Source organism: Cystoisospora suis (genome assembly GCF_002600585.1).
Source record: "Cystoisospora suis strain Wien I chromosome Unknown contig_4097, whole genome shotgun sequence".
NCBI lineage: Eukaryota > Apicomplexa > Conoidasida > Eucoccidiorida > Sarcocystidae > Cystoisospora > Cystoisospora suis.
The window spans coordinates 18673-38226 of record NW_027156890.1 but is presented as its reverse complement, the minus strand read 5'-3'; the positions used below and the strand labels follow the sequence as shown (position 1 = coordinate 38226).

The window sequence follows — 19554 nt, the reverse complement described above, 5'->3', positions numbered from 1 at the left end:
CCCCCTTCCTCTCCCTACGTCTGCTGCGATCGCTCCCCGGGGAGGAGGAGGAGGGGGAGAGCCGTGTCCGAAAGAAGACAGAGAGTTGTTCTTCGATCGCACACTGTTTGTCGGGTGTGCTTCGTCGTGGTTTAATTTTCTTTTTTGTCGGCGCCAGGGAGAAAAGAGGCGTCATTCGTTCCTTTTGTTTTGTTTCTCGTGTCTCTGAGGCCTCACATCTGCTGTTGGGGAATCATTCCTTTCTCCCGGGCCTCCTTCCTCCTTCAGTTCCTCAGTATCAGCGGCGGTATCATCACCGAGGCCACCACCACCACCACGGATGTGCGTTTTTTTTTTCTTGTCAACAGCCCTCATGTCTCCTCATTATAGCCTTTTCGAATCGAGTGATGATGGAGTAGCAGCAAATCTCTCTCCCAGGGTGTAGTCTGCTGTCTGATGAGTTGTTACTAACCCCCCTGCCTCGCTCTAGTCAGTTGGGGTCCCGGTTCTTTTCTCGTCAAGAACGAGAGGCCACGCATTCAAGAGCCCGAGAACAACGACTGACACGGGAGAAAAAACACTTCCAGTCTCTTCATGGTGTCTGCCGTTCTGTTCACGACTGTCCTTCCTATCTCCCGCCGGCGCCTTCTAAGACAGCCCTAGAAACGGATGTTCAGAAGGCGGGAAGACGTGTTCCGGTGTTTTCGACAAACAAGGAGACGACTTGATTAGCTCGAGGATAGCAGTCTTGAAAGCAGTATTAAGGGGACGGCCCCGAACATTTACCTAGGCCGGTTCTTTTCTTCGCGGCGTCGTTCCATTCCCTCCGTAGATCATCACGCGGAGGGGTATGATGGAGGCGGATTTTAGTGTAGATGGATGTGAAATGAACGGCTTGTCTCCCTCGTGATTAAAGAAATCTACTTCACTGAGGAGGGATGGCCGCTTCCAACATCATCGACTGGAGATAGTACTGAGTTTGCTCGACCAAAGAAGTGTAGAAACGTAACTGGTGTTTGAAAGGAACGGCTTCAATCTACCACCTAAAGACAAGCTGTCTCAACTTCTTCCCATCTGCCACTGTTTCGCGGGTCGACTTCTACCATGAACCGTGGAGTGGAGACGAGGTCAGAAGGCAACGGAGGAATACCTGTGAATTCCGACTGTTTTCTAAGCCTCCTTATCCCGCTGTCCTACAGCGGCTCTGACGTTTAGCAACCACGCACGCAAGCAAGCCTGCGTTGCGGTAGTAGCGTTCAAAGGAAAGTAGCCCAGAGAATGTGTCACTTCCGTTCTTTTTCTCCTCGTTCTCGAGATATCGAGACCCAGAAAGAGAGAGATGACAATTCGCCACAGTAGAGAATCTCTTCTCCGACTGTCAAAGCAAGGGAAGTTACCTTGTAAATCTTCTCTCTCGGCCGTCTTTCCTCTCTCAGCCTTGTAGAGTCACAACTCCTTCCATCATCTTACAGTAGCTGAGTTTTTTCGCAGTCCGAATAGCTCGTCGGCATCTCCGTCTTCTGTCTTGTTCTTTCTGTGTGGGGGCTTCTCTGTATCACTTGGACGTCTCTTCCGCTATCTTGTTCTTTGAGCTCTTTCCTTATACACACTGCTTCCTTTTCTTCCTTCTTTGGACAGGAAAAAGCCCTCTCTCCAAACCCCTGCCACCGACAACGCCTCCTGGGATCCTTTTCCCCTCGTCGTAATCGGCGTTGGTGTGAAGGATAGCACGTGGATAGGTCAGTGCAAACGTAGAAAGGAATGCTTTGTTTCGTTCACAGAGGAGATGCTTTAGTCTCTCCCCTTTCCTCCTCTGAGTCGTGTCTTCGCTCTACTCTGGCGAACCTGTTCATTAGTTTGCTTCAGCTGTCCTCTTTGTTTGACGGACTGATCCCTTTCTCAATCACTTCTTGTTATCAGAAGCCCTCTAGTACTCTTTCTCTCTCTCTGTCTCTCTCTAGTATTAACGATTTTCCTCATTCCTTCTAGTAGCAGAAGTCCAGTTCTCTTCTCTGTCTCTCTCGCTTCTACCTCCCCCATCGACTCCCTTCGTCATCTCTCTCTCGACGAAGGAAGGCGTGAAGACTTGGTTGGTCAGAAAGATGTCCCCTCTGCCTCCTGGCCCGCGGTGTCATTACACCTCACGTCTGCTACTGCCTATTGGTCTGAGAGAAGAAGGAGGAACGGAGACGACTTCAGTAGACGTGCTGAAGGGGGATGGAGAATCTCAAGATGGGGAGATCCCCGGGGGGACGGTACCTTGTTCACAAGAGAATGGATCAGATAATGATACGAACAACACCACGGCGTGCGAGAAGGTGTCACGACGAAGAAGAGCCGGTGTCAATCCATCTCATTATAAGTGGAAAGAAGCTAAAGTGATTCTGAATGACACGGGCATTCAGTTTTGGAGTAATGTCATATCTATCTTAGATATTGATTCTATTGAAGTGGTGCCAGCAGATGATATCGAGAATCTTTCGAAACAAGATGGGGGTGAGGGCAAGGTGGAAAAAGTCTCAACGAAGAAAGATATCGGGGAACTTCTGGTGTATGTCCACTTGAGCTCAACGTTCGTTAATCTTCCTGATCCTTCCCCGCCTTTCTTCTCGACATCACGTCTTGCTCCTCATATAAGTCCCCCTAGTAGGGGTGGATCTGCCCCCTCTGGGGATCGCGGTCAAAGTTCTCTTCTGTTTTCTATTCCTTCGAAGGCTTTAGGGACAGGACCCACTGACGAAGACAAGTTGAAAGAATTCAGACAAGGAATCTATCTTGTGAAACGAGCGGTAGATTTTCTGACTTATATCCGACCTCTCTTTAGAGACTTAAGGCATCGGGCTGCCCTGGGAGATCGTGTAAGAGGAGAATTCCAGGCTCGCCAACAGGCCCACTACCAAAATTCTTTAGGAATCGACAGTAGTCGTGGTTGCTCAACTGTGGGAGGAGCAAGCGTCCAACAGCTTGCTGAATCTTTCTTAACTGAGTTGCCGAGCGAAGGTGTTGAGGCAGTAAAATCTGGTTTTCTTTTGAGAGATTGTGCAGCTCTTGAAGAAGCCATTGCATATGCCCCACTCGTGGTGTATGAACACTTGGAAAGGGCTCTTCCTCGCTTACCTCAAGTACCTGCTGATCCTCAGAAGTATCGGGTATGGAGACAGGTCTTAACTTCACCGAAAGAGCCTGCACCCACAACTCCTCCTCCTGGTCATCTCAGTGACGCAAAAGGAAGCGAAAGAATAGCAAATAGTAGCCCTCGGTCAAATCAAGAACAATCTCTCCCGCCATCTTCTACTAGCGTCGCCGCATCTCTTCAAGCGAAACCTGTCTCTGGAGGGGAATGCTGCTGTCCTTCAGTTGAAACACAGACAGAAGAAGCAGGAAGGAAGAAGATCTCTTCTATCTCCACATCCTCCAAGAGTGTGTCTGGGGCTGCCACTCCATGCTTCCGTCTTTCTGGAGGTGCCTGTCGGTTTTCTAAAGGGGAGATAACGCCTTGTGAGGATGCTTACTTTTATCTTGAAGAAGAGGGCGCTTTCGGCGTTTTCGATGGTGTTGGCAGCTGGGCAAGTGAAGGTGTAGATGCTTCGAAGTTTTCAACAGGATTGGCGGAGACATGTGTCTCTTTGATCAAAGAGAAAGTGTATTTCTCTTCTCCATCTTTTCATTCACTAGGTGTCAATGCACGAGCTCGACAACTCCTTAGCGATGCACATTCCCGTGTTTGTCTTGAACGTCCTGATGCCTGGGGATCAAGCACAGCTGTGGTAGGAGTCCTTGATCGACGTAGTGGCAAGCTAGGGGTAGCGTGCTTAGGGGATAGTGTCCTTATGGTGTTGCGAAGACAGATGTTACCTCGGAGCATGCAATTTCGCGCACCCAAGTGTGCCTCTGTCTCTCCTATTCAATTCCTTTCAACAAGTCCAGCACAAGTTCCACGCCTTATTCGAAAGATTCGATGGAGAACAACAGAACAAAGATGGGCTAATGGGGCTCCCTTTCAGCTCTCCAACTTACCAGCAGAAGACGAATGGGAAAATCTACGTGCTATGGGGCATGATCGATTCGTTGATGTTCTTCAACGGATCGATACAGCGGGAGACTCTGCCGATATGGCCGAAGGCGCCTCTCAACCTCTTGTCGTCCAACCTGGAGACCTCATTCTTCTTTTCAGTGACGGGGTAGCTGACAATCTCTTTGATAAAGAAATTGAAATCTTTGCTTCTCTTGCAGTCAGCCCCGAAGAGGCAAGAATTGCCGGTCTCAGTCCTGAGTTCGTCACCACAGCTCAGGATGTCGCAGAAATGATTGCTAAAGTCGCAAGGAGACGTGCAGCTGATAGGGTAAGTCTTCTCTCTTCATTCTTTGTCGGCATGGGAAGGTTCTATCCTTACAAGTGGTGTACGCAGTCACCCCGTACTTCTTGATCAAAGAGAGCGCACCTCTTCTCTCTTTACTGAAAGGCTCTGTTTCGTGTGGCGGGTTCCTTTCCTCCTTCTCGAGATGTACAAGAAACGTAACCTAGGCAAGGCTGGTGACTGACTCAATCCGACTCCACTTCCTACTTGGGAACTTCAAGCCGAACGGCAAGATAAAGAAGACGTCTTTTTTTCTTTCTTCTGTGATGTGGTGGTGATGAGTGCAAACGAAGCAGTGACTTCGCGTGTGTTTCATGATATATGCCCATGGCTACAAAGATGCATGGTTATATACACATACATATGTGTATAGTGACATGTGCATATGATTGTATGAACCTAGATACGTACACATGCCTGTACCCCTTCTGATGCTTCACCTGTAAGACTGACTAGCCTTGTTTGTGTCTCGTAGCAGCTCCGCTTCGTTCGTTCTGTGAGTCCGATAGAGGAGTGTATTTTACAGCGATGGAGAATGAAGCAAGTGAAGAGACAACTCTCCGGAAGCAGCAAGGAGATTCTAGCCAAGTGACCTCTCCACACGGGGTCACATCCACCACATTTGCTCCTAAATACCTCTTATCTTCCTGGAAGCTGAAATGTAGCGAAACTCCCTTGGACTCCGGAGGGCGGGCACCCTCGTAGTCCCGCTCATTGTCTAGGAGGTATTGGTTTGTTGTGATTTCTTTGCCTAAGTTAGTTGCTCCCCCGACCTCATCTCGCCTTTGCTTTTCAGGCGTTCAATGGGCCTTTCGTACCAGCTGCTGTACAAGGCGCTCGTCACGCACCGATGCAGCAAACAGATGGTGAGCCTGCGATCCGGAAAGGAGCAAAGCGTGATGATATCAGCTGTGTAGCTATCTGGGTTGAAGGGCCCCCTCCACCGTCAAGTACCCCCTCTTGTCAGCCCCCGGTCACTCCTCCTTGCAGTGGTTTCTCGCTTCCTTCCAAGCCACAAGGAGGGACTTCTATCGCGGCTTCAAGAACAAAGGAGTCAGTGGAATCTGAAGAAAGTACAAGGAACATTCCAAACAGGCCTGAATCACCATCATCATCGGAGGCCTTAGTCTCCTCTACACCACCTCGGAAACGGCCTCTCTTATACTCATCTGAAAGTCAAACGATCACTTCTTGTCGTGCTCGTCGTAGCCCTCGCGTCGCATCTGAGAATTCTGAAACATCCTCTATGGTTTCGACATCTAGTGCAGAGACTGCATCCGTAGTTAGCAATGCGCTCGAGACAACAGCATCAGCAGTCCCCCCAGCAGAGCCCTCAGACAGCAGTAGGGATGAACAGACCTCCGCTTCACCATCTCTACCGCCACCTGGGGGGTCGCCTTGCCGGAAGGCAGGAGAATCTACATCAGGGCTAGCCTTAAAAGACGGCACTGGAACGCACATGTCATCTTCTTCTCTTCTTACCCCTCCCCGGGATTCATCGAAAACGTCGGAAAGGAAGACTGTTCTTGGAAGCAAGGATCTAGCTGGAACGCTACGAAAGTCTCCCCCTCCTGGTTTGACTGTAGCACCCTCTACCTCTTCGGCACCTACAGGAACCACGGTAAAGAGGCTTGTCAAGTCGGTAGGCACGGATAACGGAACTGCACAGACATGCAGCAGTGGCGATTTTCAACGGACTCTGGACCTCGCGACGCCTTCTCCTCAACGTAGCTGCTCGTCGATAACTGAAATGGAACAACGGCACGGGTCCTGTAGTAGCTCATCAAAAACCCCAGCCGTCGAGACTAGTACATCTTTATCGATGGCTAGTACCTCGAAGGATGGCTTGTCTTCTCCGCATCTTTCCTCCTGTGGCATCTTAAAGCATCCTCCATCTCTTAGTTTGAATGTTTCCCGAGATAGTGATCAGGATAGAACAGTTCTCGCTGATATACAGAAACGAGGAGAAACCGAAGAGACGACAAGTACGACACCCCCGTCAAGAATGAGTCTCCTTTCTGATGCTCTTCTTTCCCCTGCTAAACGACTTGTCCAGGTGGCAAGTCGAGCAGCTGCTCGTGCTATGTCAGCCGCAGCCTTAACTCCACCGAGATGTTCACCACGCTTTGGCAACCATAGAAATAATGAACTAGGGATTTCTGTTAGTAAAGAGGGTGTACCAGCAAAGGTAACCGTCCGCCTAGGCAAGGGGTCAGGCATCAAGGCAAATACTGCAAGTATAGGTGCTGGGGCTGGGTCACCGAACGTCATGCCGTCTGAACTCACAAGGGTGCCGGCCAGACAAACCCCAGCAGCTTCACCGAGCACTGGTACTTCTGATGGAGGTTCATTAGCTCATCCGGATGAATGTCGCCGCGCATCTCTTCATTCACGGTTGCCTTCACGTCACTCTGAGGTCAAACGATCTTCAACAGGGGGTACGAATATACCTCGAGTCGGTTCCCCCTCATTAATGTTATCTAGAAGAAGCGATCTCTCTGGGGGAACAGTCGTGGATGCAGGCATGCCGTGTACAAAGAAACGACGTGCTGCACAGATGGGAAAAGGGTGCCTGGAGAAAAAGACATCTAAGAAGATTTCTCTGCTGAAAGGCAAACCGACAGCTTCATCGTCGTTTGGGGTTGCAGTCGAGAGTACCGAACAAAAACCGGTTGATAGAGGAGGAGGATTCAGGACTGGAGATACTTTAGGAGAAAACCATGAAGAACTACAGAATAACGAAGAAGTTGAGGAACCAGCGTCATGTGCCTCGCCGAACGTCTCCGAAGATATCTTCGAAGAAAGGAGAGATGGCGACGGGAGCACAAGTGTCGCTCGAGCGGAACGGAAAGGCAAGCGCCGGTGTATTGACAACCCTGGCGATGCGCGGAAGCTTCAAGCAACAGGGTGATGATCGCCTGAGTCTATCCTGGGTTGTATGAAGAGTGGTCGGGCTACCTGCAGATCGATACGGAGTCCGCAACACCCACCCGCAAGGTGGATGGAATAGATCATTGAAGGGTGTGTTCGACTTTGCTTTGTACACCCTTCCTACAGCTCCCAAGTAAATGTTGCTGTCTGCACAACTGCAGTGCTTCTTTTTTTTTACGGGTTGTTCATTGGGTTGCGTATGTACGTCGTAGGTGCCACGTCGCAGTCCAGTCCGAGCGGCTCGCCGTGTCCGTCATTGTTCCTCCTTTTGGCTGAAAGGAGACGTTAGGGCTACGCAAACAGGCCAAGGAGTGGTTTTGGTGACGTTCTAGGGTTAGTCATGAACAGAGGGAGCGAGTAGTCCGCGCCTCCGTTAGCCTCGGGTCACTGAGAAGAGCACGTCGGAGTGACTGGTTGCGTGCATGCGAAAGCGAGGAACATTTTCTTTTCTCTTCGGATCCCTGGTGCACTTTCAGATGTGCACAAAAGGCCCACTTCACAACATAGAACTGTGCAGCTTCTAGAATCCTGCTTTGACCGTGATGGTAGATCGGGTGAAGCCTAAAGTACCCTTGTCGCCCCTGTAGAGTTCTCGGGGAGAGAAATGCTACTGTGTCAATTTAGGACCACTGAGAAGAGAGCGAGCGAATGTGTGGTGGTCGTCTCATCAGACGGCAGAGTGTTTGTGCGGCTGCTTTCACAGAGCCAGCGACGCATCACCAGGGTTCTAGCCGCAGAGGCCTTGGCTGACTTTCCTGGATGTTGATGTCAAAGCACGTGCTCCGAAAAACGTGTGACGAAGAAAGTGAAACGTCGTCGTAGACTTGAATTGCTGTGGAGCACCCTGAAGGTGCGAGCTGTCTGCTTGATTGATGGCAGTGCCATGGGCAATAGGTGTGAAATACTGAACACTCTGTGAGCTCTCTATGTGCCACGCCATTTCTATTAATTCTTGTCAAGACTATCCCGGGAGACGAGTGAATGGCTGTCGCCTTGCATGATGAGGCCAGACCACCCTACCCGGTCTTGTGTAGGCGATACTTGCTCGGTACCCCGAAGGTGCCGATCCTGTCGTAGAGGTAACTTAGGAGTGCCATGACACTCTGCGCTTAGCGAAGCGGGTTGAAAGCCGCACTAGGTGGTAGATACCCATGCCACGGTTATCTGGTCAATCACGCAAACAATTTTTATCGCCTTAACATACTACAAAGCGGAACCGGATGTCGCTACCTATGCTCCTTAATACGCACTTCATTATCTCGACGCCGGTGGTGAACTTGTTGCTGGAATCTTACCACAGCGAGGAATGAGCGGGGAGTCTTCCGGGCGCCCGCTGCCTTAGCAGACGGGAAGGTCGCAACGAGGAGGCCACCCTGCTGAGGAGAGCCTGGCAGTGCCCCGACTTGCGGGCATCGAACCCTCACGGATGGGAGAGAAGCCGCCGGCAGCGCACACCTGTGGCACCGCTTCTGCTAAAGTGAGTTATCTGAAAGGCTTTACATAAAGGGTCGGACAGAGTTCGGCTGCACAGTCTAGGGAAAGCCCGCGACTTCTGCGGAGGGCACGCACCGTTCCCGGCGTTCCCATGGCACTGGCCGGGGCATGTCCGGGTTTCAGTGCAGGAGTTTCTCCGCGAAGAGAACCACAGGTAGCAGACGACCGCTGCCGGACCTTACGGTAGCCTCAAGTCGCTGTACGACAGGCAGCACAACTGGTACTGTGGAACCGGACCGTCCCTGGGCCTCTTACTACGGGTAAGCCGTTTCTCCTGTCATCGGACAATTCGAGTCGAACTGGTGCAGAGCGGCGGTAAGCAGCAATCTTTTCGTCTTTCCCAGACTACTCCCCCGTAGCCGGCACGGTGGAAGGCGGCCCCCCCCCCCTGGTTAATCTGGAGGAACCCCTCCTATCTTAGACGTCGCACTTCTTACAAGGGGGTTCACAGCGGAAACCCCGCGCAGTTACAGCAGCGCATGATCGCTGTACCCGGTGCTTATGAACCAGGAGCCGGTGATGCTTTTACTGGGACGCTGGTGCAAGGTGAAAGGTACCGTTCGCACTACGTAAAGGAAGGCAGAGGCATAGTGGGTTGCCGTTCCGACACGCGAGCTGCAGTTGTGACCCTGTAGACGTCGGTGGGAAAGATTTCCCTAGCATCCCCGGCGACTCTCACAGGGACCTGCCCGATCCAAGTTCACGGTCAGTATTACTGCCGAGTTTGGCATATCGCCTGTAAGGCAAATCAACGTTCACGTCTCCCTAGGGTTCCGGGTGGAACCGTCTTCCAGCTCTCACACAAAGCCAGCGCATATATACCGGTAATCAGCTTACATTTGCCTGGTCTTCGCTGTGAATGTCGGGGTGGGGTTCCGCTCAGTGGCAATCTCTTTTGAATGGTTCGGCCTGCAGTAGAGCACAAAACTCTAGCTGGTCGAACGGTCTTTATCACTACTCACGCGACGCGCGCTGCCGTCCATCCGTCTGCTCCTTGAGAAAGCGTCCACGGTTTCCTATACAGATCGCCAGAACTTTGCTGGCGATGCCCCCAACTACCCCACCCACGCGTTGTCTCGGGATCGTTTTGAGTACTCGAGATCCCGTAAGTGTGCCCCCTTTCCCTGTAGACTGCATCGACAACTCAGTCTGCTTGTTTCCAGCTTCTATATCTAAGTGGGCACCAGATTTTTCCTAAAGGAACATTCTCTTCCTCGACTGACAAGCGGACCGGTTCCCGCCCGTGGACAGCCCATTCTCGATCTACCTCAGGAGCAGCAGTCTTTTCTGAAGCAGGGCTTGGGGAACGCCGGCCCTTTACTCTTAAATTTCCTTCCACATACAGGCGACTCCCCTCTCTAGGAAGCAGGACGCCGCGGTCGCCACCGCTGAAATTGTGCTTGTCTCCCGCTAACACTAAAGCAAACCAGGCCGCCGCTTGAGCGTTCTGGCTTTTTCACAGACAGCGGCCTTGCCATGCGAGAACAAGATCCCGCAGTTCAGGAGGGAGAAGCGCGCAGGCTGTCGCCCCTGTTGCCCAGTTTTAGCAACTTTGCCGCCCCGGGCGGACGCCTCCGGCTCCACAGCGAAGTTTCCTTATACACGACATGAGAGAAAAAAACTATACAGTGACCAAAAACACAACTGCATTTGAGGACTGGCGCCTTCGCCATTCACATTCGGAACTACGAGTCCCTCGTTCCCGCCTCTCGGATGCACTCCTGCGTCATCTTCATACGCGAATGCTTGCATTGTCTGCTAAAGGAACCGGAGATCCGCAGCTCCATCCACACACTTGTCACGAATACAGAATTCCCGCCCTGCCCTCTGTTGCGTGTCCATTGCGGTCCTACAGCTGCCCGCTGAATTCGGAGTTCCTGGACTCCCTTTAGCCTCGACTTTTCGAGAGATCGTCCTGTAGTCGTCCAGGGATCGCGCTTAGGTTACAGTTATCTAAGCAGCTGACAGCCGGTATCAACCGTGCCCCACCGCTGACGTCGTTCTCTTTGTAACGCTGACGTGATCCTGATGGACTGCTGTAACGTACACTTCCGGTTCAGCAGCTCACAGCGCTAGTCCTTGTCGCCGTCACATCTCGACTGACTTGCGAATCCCGCGGTCACCGTCTCCAGGCACGAAGCAGTTCCCAGGATTTCTGTACCCAACACCACTGTCGATAGTCCGACACCACTCCTGCTCCGACTGCTTGTTCAGCTCGCCTTCAGTCTACTTTCTGCACTTCCTTGCACGCTCCAAGCAGCAGGGCGTCTTTGTTGAAACCACTACTGTTCAGGACGGATGTGGCTGGCGTCACTAGGCGGGTGGCTGAGAGACGCCGCAGTCCTCCTCGACCGCTGACTCGGCAATGAACTCAGATCAATAATAACAGATTTGCCGCTGGAGTTAGGAATCTCAACTTCACTGTAATTCTTAGCGAACCGCGTACCACTCTGCATCATAGCAGCTGGGGGAAAAGCCCCAGCTTCAGCACCCGCAGCCGGAGAACTTGCCTTGGCCTTAATGGCGAAGGCACGGGCCGGAAGGGTTGCGGCCAAAACAGCCGCAGTAAGACAAAGCGAAGAAACCTTCATATCGAATCGACTACCCTGGAGATGAGGAAGTGAAGTAGGGCGACGGAAAAGACAAAACGCATACTTATTATGACACGATAACCTACCTTACTTATCCTCGGCGCTTCCCCTCCACCAAGCACACCGCCGATTGTGCGGGGGTTACGGCTGTGTCAGCTAGCGGCTAGCCGGTGCTTGTCGTTGGCGGCCGGGGATGGCCCTTGCGGACGCCCCGGCCACTGCCACGGCTGCCCTGGTGGCAGGCGGCGGCATGTCCGCGTGGGCCGGATCTCAAGAGTGATGGGAACTTCATTGGGAAGAAAGAACCACACAGGACCCGGTCCCCTAACTGGTAGCTAGTAGAGTCCCAATTTCCTCTGACTGGCAGCAAACAGGCGCCAGGAAGCACTAATAAGAATAGAGGATCGGGTGTCATAGCTATGTGGGATCCAAGATATTTTCCGAACGAGCCCCTGGGCTTCAGCCGTTCCTGCCCTGCATGCCGGTGACTCTGCTGTGCGTCGGCAGCGTTTGCGCACAAGAAAGCTGCTGCGAACGCTAAAGCTGCAGCCGAAGAAACTGGCGAGCCTCGATAAACCGTTTCCAATTGTTGTTCAGCAAGCACCACGGTAGTCGTTGAGGGGTGTTAGTTTCGTAGAGCAGACCTAGCTGACCTTGCCGCACAAATACGAGGGAGCACCTGGCTCCCCAAGATTAAGCGTTCTTGAATCTACCGAGGTGGTGTCAGATGGCTACAACTGGGACGCGCCGGCATCCCTGACCTCCGAGAAGCCCCGAAGGCCTAAACCCTTCTGGTCGAGCCCGAGGTGGCTTGCCGTTTCACTCAGCAAAGCACTTGATATTTCTTTGCCGATTCAGGCGTCCCCACCCCTGGGGGTGCTACGCTTGTCGGCGGAATTTTGCGTCGACCCTGCAGTGCCGAAGTAGCACTCGTCGTGGTTTCCCTCACCTCCGAAGGTCGCTTTCTCGCGACACGTTGCTGGAGAGGGCGCTAAGTGAAGCGGCTCCTTTCTTTTTGCTTCGTCCATTGTTTGCAGCTGGGTGTGCTGCACGGAGTCCGCGCCGTTGTACACTCTCTCGACCAACGCGTGCCCTCCAAAACAGCTAAGCCGATCTACAGGAGCTGTACTTTTGCACTCTGGCTTTTTGTACCGGCCATCCCACGTCGGGGCTTGGTCTCTTCGCGCTGATACATATACCACGGTACTGCGGCAGCGCAAGCTACTTACGCCGAGGGCGAAAGACCGGCTTCTGCGGGTCCTGCGGGTGTGCTCCAGACGCTGCCAGGAAGGAACGGGGCCGTTGTCTGAGCACAACTGACACCCTTTGACGAGTACGGCCGAAAGCTTCGCCAGACACGACCGCAAACAACGCAGCTTGTCCGTCACACCAGATAGATACCTTTGAGCACCGTCCTTGGCGTGAGCCGCACCTCACTTCCGAAGAAACAAATAGACTGCGTACCTGCCCCTCGACAGAGCGTCTCCCGCTCCTGCCTTCGTGACACGTGAGCTCGCAGGACAGTTACTTGGGTTCACCACGAACAAGGGCTTGCTGTCCCTCGAGGAAGCTGCTATGCATGTTGCCAGCAAAGTTGCACCACACAACCCGTGCAGCCCTGACAACGGCTTGCCCGCTGCGGACGCCGTGAGGAGTGTCTTTGTGTACCCCCCAACAAACTCTCCGTTTCTTGGTTTATCCTCCGTTGTGTTTCATAGGTCTTCTGAAAGAAAGCCCATCAATTTCATGGCTAGAATTAACTAGCTCGTGCTTTCTCAGATCTCGAATATAGGTGAGGATGAGACGAAAGGGTCCGAAGCTTTTTTCGGCCGCGGCCGCCTTGCTTTTGTGTCATTCCTCGACCTTCCTTCCTCATCATAAAGCGCCTTTATATGCGACTGGCCTTAGCTCGACGCAGCCGCTCTCTTCGCAGAGTTCCTTGTGGGTACGTGTTTTGTTGGGACCTCCTGTCTTTCACTTCGGTAGTCCATGTTTCCACATCTGTCTGCAATACTGGTGTGTCAGGAACCGTCCACCATTCGGGTTGCATTCGCCTACTCGGTAGAGGCAAGGGAAGGACCAAGCAGATATGCCAAGTTGTTATCGCATGTAGACGGGAGCTTATTTTTTATACTCACGCGGGTCGCGCAGCCTAGCGCAGAAAAAGGCCAGGGGACTGTAACACTTACCCGACCCCTATGTGCGTTAGGCCTGCCTGATTCCCGACAAAGAGAAGCCTTTTTCTCGGATAGATGTCAGGTGCGCTTCACCCAGAGTCCGCGCGTGCTCTCACTGGATTAGGCGGCGGTCGCGAGCAGACATTTTCTTTTTATTCACTTCAGATAATTGCTCCATAGGCTGACTGCAAGGAGATCCGGACAGGAACATGGAGTACCGGGGGGATCAGCGTGTGGCAACCACGAAGACTGCAGAAGTCCCGTCCGCCTGTGTTGGACTGGGCTTTTGTTCTGTGTGTTTTGTTTGCCTGGTGCGTCTTCCGGTCAGGTTTCGTCGACGGCTGGGGGAGACATCGTCGGTGATGCCAGTGGAGGCGCGAGAGGACTTGAAGGTATACGCGTCGGCGCGAACGTGAGCGTTCTTTTTACTAAGCTTTCAACTTTCTGGGGAAGCAAGTAGTGGACACAGTCTCTCTCCGGCGGCGTGGTCGAAGGTGGAGTACGTGGTAATTTTTTTCTTGCGTCGTTGGCATCCCATTCACATGGCGGTCCCCCTGTTTCTCAACAGAAAACCAGCGGAACGTGCGCGCACTGTCGGTGGGCGAGATTACTCACTCCCCCCTTCCTTTACTCGCCCTTTTTAAGTGGTTTTTCAGCCGACCTGCAGACACTGCCAGTGGTCCACCAGTAGTATTTCTAGCACGTGTTCGTGGCGATGAATCGTTTACTCATCCCGTCGCTCTAGCCTATACTTTTCGGCGGGAGACATTAACTTTCTTCGTGGCCGCCCATCTTGGACGGGGATGGGCATTCGTGGAGCAAGAGACGTTTCTTTCCTCCTTTCCCTCGTTGCCGAGAGGGGAGGCCCTCTGGGGCTAGTGGAACACGTGAATTCTCTTTCATCTTGATCTCTTAGTTTTCGTAGAAGGGCCTAAGCTTTTAGTGCTCTGGCGGTGTTCCGCAGAAGAAAAAACAAAACACAAACGCGTCTTGGATGGTTTCTTCTTCAGAACCTTTCTGCTGAAGATCCACCCAATCGAAGTTCTCCCTCCTTGAGCCCCCAAGTGACATGAGACACCGTTGTTGTTGTCCCAGTCCCATCGGAGATGATTCTTCTGTGTTTCTCTGACGACCGACTTCTCACTCTTCGGATGCTTGGCTTTCAGGTTTTCAACACGTGGGTGAAAGGCTTCGGTACAAGACTGCAGCTATCTGCTGATGCTAGCGGAGCGCGTGTTCCCGATAGTGTCAAAGCTGGTGACACGGCTGATCTGAAGTTTAGAAAGCCCGGGGGGGATGGAAGCCACTTTCTCTCGAGGTTTTGTGAAGCCTTCGAGCTTACAGGAGAGGCCATTGCTGATGGCGGACAAAGACGGCTTCACACCATTGTCTGCTTTGATGCTGTTTCGGGCAAGAGCCGTATCCTATGCGCAGGTGAGAGAATTTATGGAGCCAGTCAGGAGCGAAGAAGGACTAGGAACGCATAACCCTTGTACACCATCACATAGGCGTACTTCGTTGCTAGACAAAGGCTCGCCGGCAACGAGGGCCGACTCCGGGGACTTCTCATCACGAAAAGAGCTCTCTCTGTCCTCACCCCTCACCAGGCAACTCGCTCGCGATCATAGAGCCCGAGACGCGTCCACCTATGTTTGGAGGCTTTCATGGCTTCAAGCCTGTCAATTGGTAGTTCGATCACGGAGATTGTGACGGTCTGAAATGATGAGATGTAGTGAGGTTCCCTATTTTGTTAGATAGCTTTCCATGAAGTCTCCCACCGTGTCGCTTGTGAGTCCGTGTGTCAACGCAAGGCCAGGACAGACGTAAGACAAGCCTCCTCCAGTCAGTCGGACTTCCCTCGGATGAGGTATGCGTGTTTCAGAATCTCGTCGCTGTCAAAATCCTCTGTCTTGAGGTGATCGAGTCGTCTACCAGTCTTCGTTTCTTCTGACTTGTTCTGCTGAACTCAGCTGCGCAAGGCAACCATGAGATCCAGACACAGCTTTGTCCACCTCACGAAGGGACGCCAGCAGGGTTAACTGTCTCTTCCTCACATCTCTTCCAGCGCGGGGAACGGTTTGTTAAGATTCAACCTGCTCACGACTTCACAGCAAGTACGTAAACAGGAGGTGACGCGGCTTGAAAGTGGCCTTCATGCATTCTTGGGTGTCTTTTGGTACTTGAAGCGAGAATCGTGCACACTGTGTATCTACTCTCGAAGATATACAGCGCCCGTGGGGCGAGACAGTTTCAGTTTTCAAAACAGAGATAGTGGAGAGCGCCATGTGACATCACAACAGACTAACACTTCGCAGTACTTCTCTCGGTTAGCTTGGAAAAGGCACCTTGGCCGGCTGAGGCTGATCTATATCTCGGAAAGAGGACTGTCGATTCCCCTCTGGTTGTACATGTTCTTGGGCCGTGGGGGAGTGACCCCGTATTTCGGAATAAAAGATGATCTCCTTTGCAAGGGCGTACGAAGACAGACCATTTGATCACCTTTCCTGTTTCACCTAGTCTTTGAAGGGAAGATTTCTTGCTTCGGTGGCTGCGCGCGTCTTTTGTTCAAGTGGTGTGGGAAAGCGTAGAGCCAGGTGAGTGAATGGTAGACGCCGCTTCTTATTCCGCCCCGCATAAATAGTTGAGAGGGAATACCATCCATACAGGCCAGAGGGGCGACACTTTCCGTTTAGTTCTGTTTTCTCTCGCTTGTAAGTTTCTTTCTACGTTGCAGACACAGGCTCGAAATGGATAACTGGCGTACTTTCTTAGCGTATTTTCGCGGTATGTGTGTGTTGTGCCCACTGCTGTCTTCGCGATAAAGACTCTTCACAACTTCGCGTTCAAGGCGGTACAATCCCGAAGCAGACAAAGAACGAACAGTGGACAGAGGTTGATTTCCTTGTCTCCAGACAGCACCCAGTCAAAGCATGGGATGCGGTCATTGGTCTACGGCAAAATTTTGATGGAGGGAGAATATCTCTTGCGCCCTACTTGCGACTTAGAGACAGGTTGGTGCCTTCCCAGACAACGAGTTTCGCTTGTTGCTAGAAAGTTCTCTGGAGTCCTTGTTTTCAGTTCTTTTGAGACAACACTAGCGTGATTTAGACTGCCTACTGTTATCTAGGTTAGAGTGAGAGAAGTCATATTGTGTCTTTTCCTGTTGTATAGAGTTTTACCGTTCCCCGGAGAAAGACCGCGGCCTACCAGGCTGTTCTTGATCAGCAGAGTTTATATGGCTTGTATCTTCGTCGAAAACACAGGAGTTTGGTGCGATTCACAGCCTGGACACTCTTGTGTACCCTGACCGTGAGCATACTAGATCGTTTAGTAGCAAGCCTACAAAGATGTAAGCCCCATGAAACTGTATGCTTGTGTGGACTTGCTGCGTCACACCAGGTCATTGAGATACGAGTACAGCCATTCTCTGAGTAAGGGCGGGTTGCTGAAGGCCGCCTTGGAGCCCTCAAACATGCTACGTGTTCAATGGAAAGATCCCAGCGAATCCAGAGGCTACTGGCTTACTCAGTTGCAGATTCCTCTTCACAAGGGCGCAACTCTTAGAGATGGAAGCATTGCGTTCCGAAGAGAATGGGCATTCTAAGCCTCAGCTTTTTAGGCTGTCAGAGAAACAGCCAATATAACCGGCGAGATTCGTTCATCACATGGTGCTAGGTTGCACACGTGCTAAGAGGCACCACCCTGGAGCTACCGATCATAGAACTTTGCGAAGAGCTGGAGGGATTGGCGGCTGAGGAAATTAGCCGTGTATTCATTCCTCGTAGACTTTGACGGCCACTTCGCGTCACAGCAATGAAGCCAATTTGCAACGCGTAGCCACAAACGAGCTGTGTTTGCTGTTCCTTTCGTCTACGCACTTGATTCTCCCAAGAGGGTGGATCTTGCCAGAAGTGCGTGCACGCGCTGACGTGCGTACCAAGGGCCTGGCCAGCCCCAGGTGCAGGTTTCAGGGTCGTGTGATTCTTAGCTTAAAAGGTGGACCAGCAGTCCAAAGTGTCCGTGTGAAAGGAGGCGATGCCCGAATGGTGCTATCTGCCTTTGCGTTGTCTTCCCTTTTTGAGCGGGGAAAGGTTTCTTGGGGGACATGGTACGGATTTGTTCTCAAAGTTTGAGGATATGTCGTCCAGGTTCCTATCAAACAGGCAACTCAGCTGAGCTGCACGAAGACCTCATTCAACTGGTAAGCGAGAACCAGTTTTGTTGAAGGCATCAGTGCGAAGTCCGGTTACTGATTCTCACAGTGCTATAGTTTCCTCTCCACTCTTCTTTCCCGGAATGCCGGGAAAAAACCCGGAATTCACAGGACTGGCTCGCCTGCGTGTGTGTACCTTCACTTTCGTGACTTTAACGGAGAGAAAGTTTTAGAATCTTCTCCTCGAGCGGCAGAAGATGTACGTGCTGCTCATAGCTCATCGCGTGCGTGCGGCACGGAATTGTTGGGAAACCGGGTGGCTCCCGCATCTTTTCGAATGGGCCTGTATTACCTTCCGGGAAGACCGCGGCCGCCGTCTCCCGAGCAGCGTGGTGCATAGGGGAAGAACACAGATTTGTAGAAGGCTTGAGACCGGATCATTTTCCGATGTGATCGTACAGCTGTGTTCTGGTGGCTCTCAGTTGGTTACGTCAGTTTTTGTGTACCTACGCGGCGAGGTACCATATGGTTGCAAGTTAGGTGTGTCGGAGCAAACGCCTCGTGCCCTGCTGAGTGCGTCTCCAACAAATGCGATAGACTGCCAGGCGAAACCTGTTGTTTCTGAGGAAGACGTCAGCCCCATTTCACGCACCAGTAGTGTTGTATCGGCTTAAAGTCAAGACTTCTCCTGTGGCACCAGGATCTCGCTCGGCTGCACCACACCCATCTTTCGTTCCCGCGTACGCTTGTATTTTATGGTGTAAACCTTGACACCTGCAACCACTGTGTTCCCCGTGCCCGAGAAACGAAGCCCGAAGAGTCGCATGACATCCTTCCGTCAGGCTTTCAGAGATATGCTACTAGCTCAGTGGGAGGACAACAGCTTGCCTGGTACACAGACAGCATGAAACTTTGAACTTCAATTCATGGAGCATTCTGGAGGGTTGCCTCGCGAATTCACGGTGTCCTCGGGGAGTTTAGTATACGGATTAGGAAATCATTGGTGTGCTTGCAGGAGTACGTCAGCGCAATGTGAAATACCAGGGAGACTAGAAAACTATCTTGGCACTTCGAAGGGCCAACCCATTTCTCTGTGTTGCTACAGCTCCGGATGATGTGTCAGCCTTTCAGTTGTCCCCTTTATCAGCGTTAGTTCTCCGCTTAGACACTCTCAACTGCGTGACTGGTCACCCGGTGTCAGTTAAACACGCCGCCTAATTCGTCGTTAGTTCCTCGTCGACGGCTTTTTTGCTAGGACCCTCCCACAGCTGCTCGAACGAGCAGTATCATTGTTCTTAACGGGCTCCCACAAAATTTCTGCCGGAAAGCCCCAAGTCAGCTCGACTGTCTTCGAATCAACACCCAGCTAGGGATATACAGGGGTTACGCCTCCGGTGCCAGATCCAGTCTACTCGTCTCAACTAGATCGCGTAGTCAGCTTCAGTGGCGCAGAGCCACGTACATCATGCCGAGGAAAGACGTTTGAAACAAGTTCAAGATCAACTCACTAGTTTCGGTTTTCCTTCCATATTTTGGTAGCGGACTCACGTTGGACCCTGCAACCAAGGGTGCGCGTAGGGCAGGATAGTAAATTTCGGGCTGCCTCTCCTTGTTCCTCTTTGGAGTTAAAGCGTTGGTGACCGTCCCTTCTCGAACGGGAGTCTCTCGGGCCCGCTCCAGTCGAGTAGTAGAAAGCCTCAAATGGGATGATACTGTCATAAGCTCCTAACGACTTGGCCTCTCACTTCAGCGGCCCAGTAGACCTTCGAACAGAAAGGTGGCCGAACGAGACAACTACTGATGAAGAGGGGCAGGGATCCCGTCTATCGTGTCAGGGCCGTCAGACATAGTCGTCAGGAGTGTTACGACAC

The 19554-nt window shown here is 52.1% G+C and overlaps 3 protein-coding genes across 3 annotated transcripts; 2 read left to right on the top strand and 1 right to left on the bottom strand.

Annotated features, from left to right (window-relative positions):
• The first annotated feature begins 78 nt into the window (after nucleotides 1-78).
• CSUI_007640 (serine threonine specific protein phosphatase) lies at nucleotides 79-8305 on the top strand. Its single transcript, XM_068067785.1, has 2 exons — nucleotides 79-4322; nucleotides 5134-8305. The coding sequence occupies exons 1-2, from the start codon at nucleotides 2082-2084 to the stop codon at nucleotides 7246-7248; spliced, it is 4356 nt and encodes a 1451-aa protein (XP_067920242.1). The 5' UTR covers nucleotides 79-2081; the 3' UTR covers nucleotides 7249-8305.
• A 2012-nt stretch (nucleotides 8306-10317) lies between these two features.
• On the bottom strand, nucleotides 10318-11702 carry CSUI_007639 (uncharacterized protein). Its single transcript, XM_068067784.1, has one exon. It carries the CDS (start codon nucleotides 11351-11353, stop codon nucleotides 11045-11047), a length of 309 nt encoding a protein of 102 aa, XP_067920241.1. The 5' UTR covers nucleotides 11354-11702; the 3' UTR covers nucleotides 10318-11044.
• Nucleotides 11703-13046: 1344 nt separating this feature from the next.
• CSUI_007638 (uncharacterized protein) lies at nucleotides 13047-18215 on the top strand. Its single transcript, XM_068067783.1, has 6 exons — nucleotides 13047-13298; nucleotides 13859-13942; nucleotides 14697-14964; nucleotides 15501-15644; nucleotides 16355-16541; nucleotides 16930-18215. Exons 1-6 carry the CDS (start codon nucleotides 13152-13154, stop codon nucleotides 17132-17134), a joined length of 1035 nt encoding a protein of 344 aa, XP_067920240.1. The 5' UTR covers nucleotides 13047-13151; the 3' UTR covers nucleotides 17135-18215.
• The last annotated feature ends 1339 nt before the right edge of the window (nucleotides 18216-19554 follow it).